Source organism: Amphiura filiformis, chromosome 16, assembly GCF_039555335.1.
Source record: "Amphiura filiformis chromosome 16, Afil_fr2py, whole genome shotgun sequence".
NCBI lineage: Eukaryota > Metazoa > Echinodermata > Ophiuroidea > Amphilepidida > Amphiuridae > Amphiura > Amphiura filiformis.
Window position 1 is genome coordinate 36,298,471 of NC_092643.1, and position 15,657 is coordinate 36,314,127.

General features: G+C 34.7%; 1 protein-coding gene across 8 annotated transcripts in view; it reads right to left on the reverse strand.

Moving 5' to 3' along the window:
* Positions 1-15,657, reverse strand: part of LOC140135932 (uncharacterized) — a 304,873-nt gene that overhangs the window by 243,021 nt on the left and 46,195 nt on the right. For 7 of the 8 annotated variants that reach the window (XM_072157616.1, XM_072157617.1, XM_072157618.1 and 4 more), the window contains 2 exons: positions 5,145-5,402; positions 3,469-3,717 (listed from right to left, as the gene is read on the reverse strand). In XM_072157616.1, the coding sequence (XP_072013717.1) occupies positions 3,469-3,717; positions 5,145-5,402 (507 nt within the window). The remainder of the gene's footprint in view (positions 1-3,468; positions 3,718-5,144; positions 5,403-15,657) is intronic. The other variant, XM_072157619.1, reaches the window with a different exon arrangement.

A 15,657-nucleotide genomic window follows, 5' to 3' on the forward strand; every position in this document is an offset into this window, starting at 1 on the left:
AGGAAGCACTCCGACCTGTCATGGTAAAATGTCTAAAATAAAGGTTTATATCTCGTTTGGGCATTCTTACGCATCTTTTTTATTATTATTTCCTGTCGTTAAGTTAAAACAAGTATACACTCGGTTTGAACAATACCATTTGCGAGTACAAAGACTTCATTGAGGTCAGTTCAATAAAGCCTGGTATGATCGTCACACCATTCTAGACTTCATCCCAGTCTTCAATATATTTTGAAATTAAGCGTTTCAAGTACTTTCTTCTATTTGTCGAAATATAGCTTTATTCTGTACAAAGTCACGTGCAACCGTCATGTTTTGCTTAAAACAAGCATGAAGCGCGCAACAACTTGCCTTTATTTACTATTTACAATTATACAGTCTGCCCCAAATGAGATATGAGAGCACATCAAATTGCATACTGAATACGGGGTATATCCATCTGATATCAAATAATTTTGATTTTTGAAAAAATATTGTCAAAATGTTATTTCAAAATATTTTTGGCACTTTTTTGCAAAATAATTTGGCAACACTTTAATAACATTATGTTTTAATGGTTTGCAGAAAAATGTTTCTTAATGTTATAAAAACGTTTCATATCTTTATAACCCGACATTTAAACGGGTTTTTTTTTTTTAGGTTTTTGGTGGGTTTTTTAATTCATATTTGTATATTTAAACGTGTTTTACATAGTTTGTATATAGATTCTTGTAATTTGATTGGCCAATTACTACTATTATTTTTGCTATCTTAGCAAAAGACTATTACACTCCACGCGAGGGCAATAGTCCATTTTCAATACACTCACGCGCAGTTTAGATATTTATGATAAGGAATTTACACATCAGTGTCTTTTATCTTGGTTAAAGTCTCGTCCATGGCAAATTTGCCCACATTGGTATAGCTATTTAAATGTTTTGATTGTTTTAATAGATTTAAATAGATTATACACCAATCCTTGTTCGCAGGAGCTATATATTTTTTTACTTTTAGCCATTCAACTAAAAAACTGCAGTGTACTTCTTAAAATTAATAGTACAAATTGAAAAAAAACAAAAAAAGGCAAACAGACAGATAAGTTTAGAATAATGAATTAGAGAGTTGCCAGGAAGTTATTAGGAGTTACTGTTTGATTTATTGTTTATTTTGCACCCTGTTAACTAGTCCACACATATAAACTAATTATCAGCATATCAGGCACTTATCGAAGCAAAATAATTATATGATACATGATCTTCATCCGTAGCGTTGTCTTTTTTAAAAGACAGTTCTTGTTTAATTCATTTTGTTTTTCTGGTGATTAAGTGGAAGAAAGGGGTTTTTATATATGAGTTACATAAAGGAAATATTGAATGTTTTTATTCGTTCGATGGGAAGCATATTTTCATTTGGTGAAATATGAACCGCTTCAATTCAACTCGGCAAAAGCTCGTTGAATAGAACATTCCATAAACAGTCATTACAGAGAACACCGGGAGAGAACAGCAAAGATATCAAAAATAGTTATAAAATATCACGAATTAAAAGAGATAAATCGAGGGACTAGTGCAAGAAAGTCCTATTTGTAATAGCTGCCAGGTGTCATATGTATACATAATTATACATTATAGAATGCAGAATTGTCTCAATGTATAATGGGACAGCTTAGATAGTACCTTTTTATATTAATCCCTCGAAATAAAATGACAAAGAATCAATACTTACCAATTTTCTGATCTTCCTTCCATCGATTCATCCATCTTCTCTGCATCCGTCTGCCATCCATCCATCCACCCATCCACCAGTGATACAGCATTCTTCTTTCTTCAAGCTTCTTGTTGCTGGTGACACGCATCTTGTTTGTAAGCTTTGCTTCATGTTACTCACCAAACATGCTAAAGCTTTTGTGACTATTAGCTCTTTCTAATTGTTGGCCTTAAAAGTATTCAGCATTAATTGTTACAGGTTTACCTATTATAATCAACATTGTAATACTATAGGCAAAACGGACACATTTTTGACGTTTTAAAAAGTGGCTCCAAACACGTTGCATTATCAGAATGTGTGATTTTAAAGTAAGAATTACTTGTTACTTTCACCTAATGTTAATCTTGTAAAATAAAATGAGCCATAAACCATAAAATAAGGAATTACATTTGTGATTCAAATTATGTTAACGTATAAACAAAATCTAAACTTTACAACTAAACAAATCTGCTTTGAAAACGAGTTTTGCTTTTGTTTCTTGTTCCATCTTTAACACAAAATACTATTTTATTACATACGAGACAGTAAATAATATGTGACTAGCTCCAACAAAACTCGAAACAAGTCACCAGACATGTTTTGAGTTATAGACAACTAAGATGACTTATCAAAAGAAAATTACTTAATCAAATAACAGTTGAACTATGATAATCCCAATTCAATCCTATGTAAGGCAGGAATCTAATTGGCCCATTTCTCAGAATAGCAAGGTAGCAAAAATATCAAGGTATCATTTGCAAAATCATCCATATCTTAAAAAGTATTGATGCTAATTATATAGAAAGGAAAACGAGCAAGGTACACCAACTTGATGTGGGGAAACAAGTAAAATACAGACACAAAACAAGCAAAGTTCGTAGTAAACAGGTAGTAAACTGTGCTTCATTGAAGTAAGACATGCTTATTTTGCTCTGAGCTTATCTTGTTTGCTACTGAGTTCTATTTGAACTTGCCTTCAGTTTTTGACTTCAATTTGTTTTTAAATTACAGCATGTAGTTTTTGTTGTTTGCTTTTATATTTTGTTGTCTGTCCCTGAAGAAGAGCAGTTTATTTGCTCGAAACGTCGGGTGTTTTTTGTCTGTTAGTGTTTGACTGCTATGTACACAGTGATTTTCATCACTTTCAGTGTACTGTTTTCCTGACACTTTTGTGGGCTCTGGAATTGGCAATTTTTGGCCATCGAACTTTGCTTGTTTTGTGCCTACTCTGGATGTTTGGTTTAGCGTGTCTGTTTATATGCACAGTGATTTTCATCACTTGTTCTAGTGCAGTTTTGTATTACCATTGATCCTTGTTGTTTTTGCAGGTTTAGCACTTTTGTGAGCCTTGGAACTGGTAATTTTTGGCTATCGAACTTTGCTTACTTCCTATGCCTATATTTGCTTTGCCCCCCTGCATATCGTCTAGTCTGTATTTTACTTGTTTCCCCATCAAGTTGGTGTACCTTGCTCGTTTTCCTTTCTGTTGTTTATATTCAAGGTATCCTCTTGTATCATTTATTGATCCTTGATGTGTTTTGTGTCCTCGTCCGTTGGATTCACCACTACCCACTTTTGCTAATTATATAATATTGGCATCATTTTAACGCTTGATGTCTAGTGCTTACATTTTTATTCAAATTATAAAATGTGAAAAATGCGATTTGTTCCTGGTTTTGTCAGAGCGGATCAAATATTTACATAACCCAATGTACATGCTTGAAGTCTTTTCTTTTAACTTACCTGTAGCAGAGTTTACTGTGACAGTAAACGAGCAGGATACCTGGTTGTTATTGCTATCGATGACAAGTGCGGTGATTGTTGATGTTCTGTCAACTAAGAAAAATCTACCAGATGGATTGTATTGTATGGGATTATAAGGTTGAACTCCCCCAGAAGCTGTTGCTGGTGAGTAATTCACTAGGGCAATAGATTGTCCGGCAGGAGCAACTTCCACTACATTTTGTGGACATTGGATGGCAAGCGGTGCAGCTGCAAAAACAAAACAATGACGTACAGGTTATTGTCGGAATCATAACTATAAGAATACAATGTTATCCATTAGTATTTCATGTATATAGTCCAAAATCAACATTGGATCTTTTATGTGATACAAAATAAGCCATGTAAAACTTGTAGTTTCAAAGTTTTAAGCATTTCCATCTTTTGCTTTATGCCCTTATCTACGTAGAAGTGCCCTTTTGTATATGATAAATGTATTCCATTATCTCTATCATTTTTGTAGTTTAAATACCCTTTCAATTTATTTCGCTCGCACAATATGCAAATGTATATTCTTTGTTGAAAAGAGTGACCACATTACAACTAAACACATATGCTTAGAGACAACGCTTTGATCAAATTGCATTTTATTAACATAAAATATTGCAAAGGTGTTGTGAGGATTACCTCTAATTGCTGTTGAGGGTTATACATTTGAATGTCTGTGATTTCAGTGCCTAAAATGTAATAATAAATGCAAGTATGTCTTCATTGGGTGGGAATTAAGTGTCATTATTGCACCTTTGGTTTTAAAAAAGCATGTCACCTTCATGCCAGTGTACCAAACCTTTTGCAGCTCTTAAGCCCAAATCATTCTCAGCCAAAGTGTTTATAACATCTCATTTACACAAATCCTAAATATAAATAAGGACGATTTCTAGAAAGGGCATATTTCAAACTGAATTTATTACCGTATTCTATCGAATTGTAACAGATCATAAGGAATTAGGAAATCCGTAGAAATACTTTTTCGTTTCACTGGTACTTGCCAAATTCCATCCAGTGCCGTGCTTCAAATTATGAGTTTCTGTTTCTCTTTTGTTCAGATACTAAAAATCAGGTGATTATAAAGCTATACTCCAAAATGATACTAGTATGGCGATGGCCCGCACGCCTTAATATTGCTTGGAGAGCTGGACCATGACTAATAAAGCAGATGAGAACCGGGTGCTTGTTGCATAAATGTGGTTCTGGAGAAGAATGCTGAGTATTAGTTGGAGGGAGAAAAGAACAAACAGAAGCATCCTTGGGGGAACTTGGTGTGGCGAGACATTTGCTTGGAGAGTTGGTACCCAATCGTCAGTAATGACGGCGGACGAAGAAAAAGAAGAAGGTTATACTTCATATGTTACGTAGAATATTTGATTCCCACGCCGAGTTGAATTAGATTAAATGGCGCGCTATAATCCTGACCGTTTGTTTGCTAAATGCATACATACACACATACACATACACCCCCTACACACCCCCACCCCCATACATATATTTAAATATTTCTATAGCTACATTTATAACGAGGCATTCAAAGGCAAAAAACAAAGGACAAGAACAATATGAGGAAAAGAACAGCGAAAAAATGTTGTGAACATAGGATGGCAATGTCTCTTAAAATTTAATATCTTTTCGTTTTTACTTACCTGTACTTGGGTTTACTGTGACAGTAAATGTGCAGGATTGCTGGTTGTTATTACCATCAAAGACAGTTGCGGTGACTGTTGTTATTGTTGCCTCATTATTCCTAACAACAAAGAAGTTACCCGATGGATTGTCGTAAAAAATTCTATAAGGTGTAGCACCCCCGGAGGCTGTTGCTGGTAAATACGTCACTACTGCACCAGATTGTCCGGCAGGAGCAACAGCCACTCTATTTTCTGGACATTGGATGGCAAGTGGAGCTGCAAAAACAAAACAATGACGTACAGGTTATTGTTGCAATCATAACTATAAGACTATTATAATGGTATCCATTAGTATTCATGTTTATAATCCGAAAACAACATAGGATCCTTTCATCTGATACCAAATCAGCCATTATCAAACTTGTAGTTTCAAGGTTTTAGGCATTTTGCATGTTTTGCTTCATGTCCTGATTTACTTTAAATTGTTGCCCTTATATATGGCAATATATTCCGCTATTTTGTAGATTGTTGAAAAGGGTGACATCTGAAGTTTTTAAGTTTCAAAGCTTTACAACTAAACACATTATGCTTTGAGACAGTGCTTTGATCAAGTTGCATTTTATTTACATAAATATTAGCAAGGCGTTTTGAGGATTCCCCAATAATTGCTGCCGAGGGGTATACATCTTTCTGTCTGTGATTTCGGTGCCTAAAATGCAATAATTGCTGACAACTTTTATAGCTTCGACCCTCAGTCAGCACTTTCATATTTATAATTGCAATTCAAAATATGTCTTGATTGGGTTGAAAATTAAGTGTAATTATAGCACCTTTAGCATGTTTAGTTAAAAAAAACAAGTCACATTTATGCCAGTGTACCAAAACCTCTTATATCTGCTGCTTTTATGCTGATAACATGTTACTCTTCCCCCTAAATCTCAGCAAAAGCGTTTATGGCATCTCATTTACACAATCCCTAAATATAAATAAGGACGATTTCTAGAAAGGGCATATTTCAAACTGATTTTATCATGTTATTGAATTGTAACAGATCATAAGGAATTAGAAAACCCGTAGATATACTTTTTCCGTTTCCCTGGTACTTGCAGTGCCTTGCTTTAAATTATGAGCCTAGGTTTCTCTTTTGTTCAGATACTAAAAATCAGGTGATTATAAAGCTTTATACTCCAAAGTGACTTCGAACACTTCTTGAAAATACCCACTGATTGTGATTGCCTGATACCAATTCCTGGTGCGAGGCGCAACATAGGAAACAGTCCTGTGTTCAGCTGACATAAGGGTCTTGATTGTATTGTTCTCAATAAGAAGTACAAAACTACAAGTTATGTATCATCTATTATCTAAAAGACCAATTATTACAAATCTCTTTTGTTTTGGGTAAAAACACATCACATATTGTTGAAAATTAGTGATTGACTTAGGTTAAAATATAATTTTGTTCCAAACGTCAAGCTTTGTATTTACTTTTGTGTGTGATCATGACGTAAAAATATCAGTTTGCGAAATCACGTTTGATGAAAACTTTAACGGCGAAGGGATTAAGGGATCTGATATTAACGTTTAGGGACGTGTTCACGTATTTTTGTGGGAGCTGAGAGTACACCAAACATATCGAATTGCATTCTGAATACGAGGAATATCCTTCTAATATCAAATAATTTTAATTTTTGAAATTCACGAAATAATACAAATTTTAAGACCATTATCAAAACTTGATATTTTTAAAAATTTTGATATTTAACAGTCCTTAAAGTAAACTTTATAAATCTAATGATATGTACGTAAAGTGCATGTAGCTGGGATGAAAAGCCGACGATCAATTGAAAATTTTGTCCTTTCATATAGAAGATATACAATTTTTTCCCCAAAAGACCTAAATTTGTTTGGTCCATATCTTCAATACGAAAGGTCAAATTTGTCTGTTGATCGTCGGCTTTTCACCCCAATGAATGTCATTAGATTCATGATAAAGTGTACTTCGAGGACTGTTTGATATCAAAAATGTCAATTTTGAATCATTTGCCATAAAATGTGTATTACATCGCAAATTTCAAAAAATCCAAATTATTTCACTTCCCAAAAAAAAAACTGTCCAAACGTTCATACCCCAGCCCTTAAGTTCGCGTAAAATTGGCTTGTTTTTACTGGAGGTAGCAGTGTAGGATACTTTTGACGCTCATGGAGGTCAAATAGTGTACCTCCGGCGTTTTTTTCGGCAATAGCCCGAAATCGACGAATAGTCTGCGTCTTTAAGCTTGCGCGTTATAAGGCTGTATAATGTTTTCGGACTCAGCGCTTAGCGCGCATTATGGCACAACGCATTAAGATGTAAAAGGAATGGGTAGCCTTATTTGTTTTACACATATGGACCAAATTATAGCGTCACACCAATAATTTGACATGTTTGAAAGTGTTATTGGAATACAATTGATTTTTGCCCCCTATACGATCCTATGGGGTCATTTGGGGATCTTTTTGAGGGTCACGGTCTCAAAATATTGCTTGTCAGACAGCAGATTCGAGTTCAGCATACCCAAATTAACAAAACTAAGCCGGTTGCCAACTTTTACGCAAACTTGCCGCTAGGAACGAGATTTTTCCAAAATAGAACCAGTCTAACACACAAAAAAACCGTTTCCTTTCTGCCGGGCGCGTTGTTAATTTACATAAAAATACAATTTTGTATACAATTATAAAAGCTCTATATTATATAATTTTGGAAAAACGCACGTTAAAGGAAGGTGACCTGATATATTTGGATAATCAAATTCTTTAAGACTTACGTTTATCATAAAATGGCATCCCTTTCAAGCACTCATGCAAAAAGAACATGTAAATGTTTTTTGTAAATGTGACTATTTCCTAATGGAATTACCGACATTTATACAGCGTGATATTGGTCTACAATGTTTTTATTAATGATAATCATCATGATCATGTAATATATTGATTTCAAGTGAAAGGCCCTATTTTTCTCATAAACATATTGAAATTAGAAGTTCCAACTCGGTATCATCAAAAAACTACCTAATTAGTCTCAAATGTGGTATACTAATTCGACGGTTTTTGATGATTTCTTTGAAATATACCAATTTGCAACATTGACTGATTATGTCGCCAAAAGGTGCCCCCCTTAAAATTTGTCTTGCCCCAGCACGGCTCCAAATGCTCAAAAAATCTCTCCGAAAGTTAAAACTAATATCATTTAAGTTTTATAAATGTGACCAGCTCCAACAAAAATGAAATTCGATTTCTTGACTGCTTCGACCAACAATACCTCGTCTACCCTTAAGCTGTCTGAAAGTTAAAACTAATATAATTTTTACATTTTATAAATATAGTCAAAACGAATATTGTAGAATGTCAGAAATCGTATTCTACAATCTGATGTCTAAAGTGGAAAAATGTTTTTTTATATCTTTAAATATTCATTGGTTTCATATCAATGATAATGTTATTTTGATTAAGCTTTGTGCGAAGTTTAAACTAAATTAGCGTGTACAAGATATTGCTATGGTTCTTTCTGTTATGTATTTCGAATTTCATTCGTTATTAATAATGTATTTAAATTGTGATGAGAATAAAGCAAATTCATATCTCAATCTCAATTACCCAGGCGTCGAGATGTACACCGATTCAGTGTCTAACCTCATTGACTATTTATCTTAATTTATCCAATATTTTCACACACTTGGATCCATCAAAACATAATAATGTTTCATTGTAGGACTAGCCACAATTTTTGAGAAATTTCCCCAAAATTAGGTGGACAGTTATAAGAACTTTAGAAATTTTGACCTTTGGTATGGCGAAAGGTCAATATTTCTTTTAAAATGAGGTAAAATTTAAGATTATTTTGACAAGCATCATCAAGTTAAATGTCACTAGCAATAAAGGCAAGTGTGTATCAAGTCACTTAGTTCAAGCCATTGGCGTAGCCAGGGGGCAAGGGGGCAGCTGCCCTCCCCCCCTGTGAAAAGTCTTGCTTCCCCCCCCCTTTGCCCTCTCTGTGGGATGGTGACCGCCCCGACATTTAAGACTTTTGTGTTTCTGACCAAATTTACATTATATTTTGCCATTTTAACCTAAAAGTGCCAATTTTTGCGCGACTGGCACGAATTTATTCACTTTCTGTACCATATTTCACCAGTTTAGCTTCAATATCCCAAAATTTTTCGCGCGCTTCGCACGCATTTGTAACATTAACTGATTATGTCACCAAAAAGTGCCCCCCCCTTAAAATTTGTCTTGCCCCCCTCTGAAAAAGTGCTGGCTACGCCACTGGTTCAAGCGATATTAAAGGTGACTATCAGTTGATCAGCTCGGCTCCAAATGCTCATAAAATCTCTCCGAAAGTTAAAACTAATATCATGTTTAATGTGACCAGCACCAACAAAAATGAAATTCGATTTCTTGACTGCTTCGACCAACAATACCTCGTCTACCCTTAAGCTGTCTGAAAGTTAAAACTAATATAATTTTTAAATTTTATAAATATAGTCAAAACGAGTATTGTAGAATGTCAGAAATCGTATTCTACAATCTGATGTCTAAAGAGGAAAAAGGTTTTTTTAATCTTAAAATATTCATTGGTTTCATATCAATGATTTTGATTAAGCTTTGTGCGAAGTTTAAACTAAATTAGCATGTACAAGATATTGCTATGGTTCTTTCTGTTATAATGTATTTCGAATTTCATTCGTTATTAATAATGTATTTAAATTGTGATGAGAATAAAGCAAATTCATATCTCAATCTCAATTACCCAGGCGTCGATATGTACACCGATTTAGTTTCCTACCCTCATTGACTATTTATCTTAATTTATCTTAATTTATCCAATATTTTCACACACTTGGATCCATCAAAACATATTAAATAATGTTTCATTGTAGGACTAGCCACAATTTTTGAGAAATTTCCCCAAAATTAGGGGGACAGTTATAAGAACTTTAGAAATTTTGACCTTTGGTATGGCGAAAGGTCAATATTTCTTTTAAAATAAGTCTATTGATGAGTCCACTTCCAAATTCTCAGCGGTACCGCCCGTGACCAGAACCGAACTTGAGTACCCCCTCACCCCTGATACATTATAACATATTTAGAAGCTTCCGTATATGTTTTTCTTTTCAAGTTCAAAATGAGAACAATTCTTACCTGTTGCGGCATTTACTACAACGTTGAAAAAACATGTTTGTTGAGAACTAGTAGCTGTATCAGTGACTACTGCTGTGACTTGTGTTATTCCCTGAGTGAATGAGGAACCAGATGGCAGTGAATATGTGAATTGATATGACCCTGAACCTCCGGTTGCTGTTGCTGAGTATTGAACTGTCGTAGAAGTCTGTCCTGTTTGTAGTGTAACTGGAGCGGATTTGGACACTGAATGGCTAGTGCAGCTGCAGTAAAATGAGGTAGAATTTAAGATTATTTTGACAAGCATCATCAAGTTAAATGTCACTAACAATAAAGGCAAGTGTGTATCAAGTCACTTAGTTCAAGCCAGTTTTTTTAATCTTAAAATATTCATTGGTTTCATATCAATGATTTTGATTAAGCTTTGTGCGAAGTTTAAACTAAATTAGCATGTACAAGATATTGCTATGGTTCTTTCTGTTATAATGTATTTCGAATTTCATTCGTTATTAATAATGTATTTAAATTGTGATGAGAATAAAGCAAATTCATATCTCAATCTCAATTACCCAGGCGTCGATATGTACACCGATTCAGTTTCCTACCCTCATTGACTATTTATCTTAATTTATCTTAATTTATCCAATATTTTCACACACTTGGATCCATCAAAACATATTAAATAATATTTCATTGTAGGACTAGCCACAATTTTTGAGAAATTTCCCCAAAATTAGGGGGACAGTTATAAGAACTTTAGAAATTTTGACCTTTGTTATGGCGAAAGGTCAATATTTCTTTTAAAATAAGTCTATTGATGAGTCCACTTCCAAATTCTCAGCGGTACCGCCCGTGACCAGAACCGAACTTGAGTACCCTCTCACCCCTGATACATTATAACATATTTAGAAGCTTCCGTATATGTTTTTCTTTTCAAGTTCAAAATGAGAACAATTCTTACCTGTTGCGGCATTTACTACAACGTTGAAAAAACATGTTTGTTGAGAACTAGTAGCTGTATCAGTGACTACTGCTATGACTTGTCTTATTCCCTGAGTGAATGAGGAACCAGATGGCAGTGAATATGTGAATTGATATGACCCTGAACCTCCGGTTGCTGTTGCTGAGTATTGAACTGTCGTAGAAGTCTGTCCTGTTTGTAGTGTAACTGGAGCGGGATTTGGACACTGAATGGCTAGTGCAGCTGCAGTAAAATGAGGTAGAATTTAAGATTATTTTGACAAGCATCATCAAGTTAAATGTCACTAACAATAAAGCCAAGTGTGTATCAAGTCACTTAGTTCAAGCCAGTTTTTTAATCTTAAAATATTCATTGGTTTCATATCAATGATTTTGATTAAGCTTTGTGCGAAGTTTAAACTAAATTAGCATGTACAAGATATTGCTATGGTTCTTTCTGTTATAATGTATTTCGAATTTCATTCGTTATTAATAATGTATTTAAATTGTGATGAGAATAAAGCAAATTCATATCTCAATCTCAATTACCCAGGCGTCGATATGTACACCGATTCAGTTTCCTACCCTCATTGACTATTTATCTTAATTTATCTTAATTTATCCAATATTTTCACACACTTGGATCCATCAAAACATATTAAATAATATTTCATTGTAGGACTAGCCACAATTTTTGAGAAATTTCCCCAAAATTAGGGGGACAGTTATAAGAACTTTAGAAATTTTGACCTTTGGTATGGCGAAAGGTCAATATTTCTTTTAAAATAAGTCTATTGATGAGTCCACTTCCAAATTCTCAGCGGTACCGCCCGTTACCAGAACCGAACTTGAGTACCCTCTCACCCCTGATACATTATAACATATTTAGAAGCTTCCGTATATGTTTTTCTTTTCAAGTTCAAAATGAGAACAATTCTTACCTGTTGCGGCATTTACTACAACGTTGAAAAAACATGTTTGTTGAGAACTAGTAACTGTATCAGTGACTACTGCTGTGACTTGTGTTATTCCCTGAGTGAATGAGGAACCAGATGGCAGTGAATATGTGAATTGATATGACCCTGAACCTCCGGTTGCTGTTACTGAGTATTGAACTGTCGTAGAAGTCTGTCCTGTTTGTAGTGTAACTGGAGCGGGATTTGGACACTGAATGGCTAGTGCAGCTGCAGTAAAATGAGGTAGAATTTAAGATTATTTTGACAAGCATCATCAAGTTAAATGTCACTAACAATAAAGCCAAGTGTGTATCAAGTCACTTAGTTCAAGCCAGTTTTTTTAATCTTAAAATATTCATTGGTTTCATATCAATGATTTTGATTAAGCTTTGTGCGAAGTTTAAACTAAATTAGCATGTACAAGATATTGCTATGGTTCTTTCTGTTATAATGTATTTCGAATTTCATTCGTTATTAATAATGTATTTAAATTGTGATGAGAATAAAGCAAATTCATATCTCAATCTCAATTACCCAGGCGTCGATATGTACACCGATTCAGTTTCCTACCCTCATTGACTATTTATCTTAATTTATCTTAATTTATCCAATATTTTCACACACTTGGATCCATCAAAACATATTAAATAATATTTCATTGTAGGACTAGCCACAATTTTTGAGAAATTTCCCCAAAATTAGGGGGACAGTTATAAGAACTTTAGAAATTTTGACCTTTGGTATGGCGAAAGGTCAATATTTCTTTAAAATAAGTCTATTGATGAGTCCACTTCCAAATTCTCAGCGGTACCGCCCGTGACCAGAACCGAACTTGAGTACCCTCTCACCCCTGATACATTATAACATATTTAGAAGCTTCCGTATATGTTTTTCTTTTCAAGTTCAAAATGAGAACAATTCTTACCTGTTGCGGCATTTACTACAACGTTGAAAAAACATGTTTGTTGAGAACTAGTAGCTGTATCAGTGACTACTGCTGTGACTTGTCTTATTCCCTGAGTGAATGAGGAACCAGATGGCAGTGAATATGTGAATTGATATGACCCTGAACCTCCGGTTGCTGTTGCTGAGTATTGAACTGTCGTAGAAGTCTGTCCTGTTTGTAGTGTAACTGGAGCGGGATTTGGACACTGAATGGCTAGTGCAGCTGCAGTAAAATGAGGTAGAATTTAAGATTATTTTGACAAGCATCATCAAGTTAAATGTCACTAACAATAAAGGCAAGTTTGTATCAAGTCACTTAGTTCAAGCCAGTGGCGTAGCCAGGGGGCAAGGGGGCAGCACCCCCCCCCCCTGAAAAATCTTGCTTCCCCCCCCCCCTCTTGCCCTCCCTGTGGGATGGTGACCGCCCCGACATTTAAGACTTTTTTGTGTTTCTGACCAAATTTACATTATATTTTGCCATTTTAACCTAAAAGTGCCAATTTTTGCGCGACTGGCGCGAATTTATTCACTTTCTGTACCATATTTCACCAGTTTAGCTTCAATATCCCAAAATTTTTCGCGCGCTTCGCACGCATTTGTAACATTAACTGATTATGTCGCCAAAAGGTGCCCCCCCTTAAAATTTGTCTTGCCCCCTCTGAAAAAGTGCTGGCTACGCTACTGGTTCAAGCGATATTAAAGGTGACTATCAGTTGATCAGCTCGGCTCCAAATGTTTATAAAATCTCTCCGAAAGTTAAAACTAATATCATTTTTAATGTGACCAGCTCCAACAAAAATGAAATTCGATTTCTTGACTGCTTCGACAATACCTCGTCTACCCTTAAGCTGTCTGAAAGTTAAAACTAATATAATTTTTAAGTTTTATAAAATAGTCAAAACGAATATGTGACCCGGCAGCACAAACGAGCCGTAAATTCCCTAAATTGTATTCTCAGTTACGGTGTAAAATGTGTACGAAGGTCGTATTCATCGGTCACTTAAGCTAGCGCGACATCTGTCTTATTTTGATAGTCACAACACCAATCAATAATCCTATTATTGAAGTGGATAATAAGCTTCTACCTTAGATGGCTACAGAACTTTTAATAGCTCTGTTCTTTGTTTGCTTTTGCTAAATCCTTTTCAAGTGGTGGGTTACCAGGCATTTTATTATGCATAACCAACAATTAACAATGAGAAAACCTTCTTAAACCTCGTTGACTTGGGGATGATTTGAAATGACCGCCAATTATGACTGTTTGATATTTATTGCCAGCAATGTGGTAAAAAGAGACACACGTAAAAAAGAAAAAAGCTATAATTTTGTTGAAGGAGCAAAGTTTAACAAACCATAACCCCGCTTCTGGATATCCTTTGAGGTCAAATGATATACCATTTTTAAGTTGATGATGTTTATTTTTTAAACACGAAATAAAACAAAATTGATCGGGGGAGGAATTTACGGCTCATTCGCCGTGGACGGTCACATATTGTAGAATGTCAGAAATCGTATTCTACAATCTGATGTCTAAAGAGGAAAAAGGTTTTTTTAATCTTAAAATATTCATTGGTTTCATATCAATGATTTTGGTTAAGCTTTGTGCGAAGTTTAAACTAAATTAGCATGTACAAGATATTGCTATGGTTCTGTCTGTTATAATGTATTTCGAATTTCATTCGTTATTAATAATGTATTTAAATTGTGATGAGAATAAAGCAAATTCATATCTCAATCTCAATTACCCAGGCGTCGAGATGTACACCGATTCAGTTTCCTACCCTCATTGACTATTTATCTTAATATTTTAGGCCTTGATACTCAAATTAGTAAAGAGGCCAATTATACTGGACTTAACTGGACATTTTCACCTGTAAGTAATAATTAACGCGTATCACTTATTTTCGATAAATTACGAAATAGTGAACTATATCGGCACCGGTCACAATTTAAGTGCCAACATCTCTACGTAATTTTCAACAATTAGGGTTATAATATAAGACCAATTAGGCTGCAGTGATATTTTACGTTTTAGGCCTTTTTTGCCCATCGTTGCTGTGTAACATTCTAAGCTAGGCGAACAATTGGCCTCACCTTTTCGAAAATTGGATCAACTTTGACTTTTGACCCATACATAACAAGTAATCGACCTGTGACCTATTTTGCCCCATAAACTTCTTAACGATATGTTGTACACGCACAAATATTACATTTCTTCTGGGATCCGTGGGGCCAGACCAATAATTTGACATGTTTGAAAGTGTTATTGGAATAAAATTGATTTTCCCCCTATACGATTCTATGGGGTCATTCGGGGATCTTTCTGAGGGTCACGGTCTCAAAATATTGCTTAGCAGACAGCAGATTCGAGTTCAGCATACCCAAATTAACAAAAATAAGCTGGTTGCCAACTTTTACGCAAACTTGCCGCTAGGAACGAGATTTTTCCAAAATAGAACCAGTCTAAAACAAAAAAAACGTTTCCTTTTAAAAATATTTATAACATAAAATCA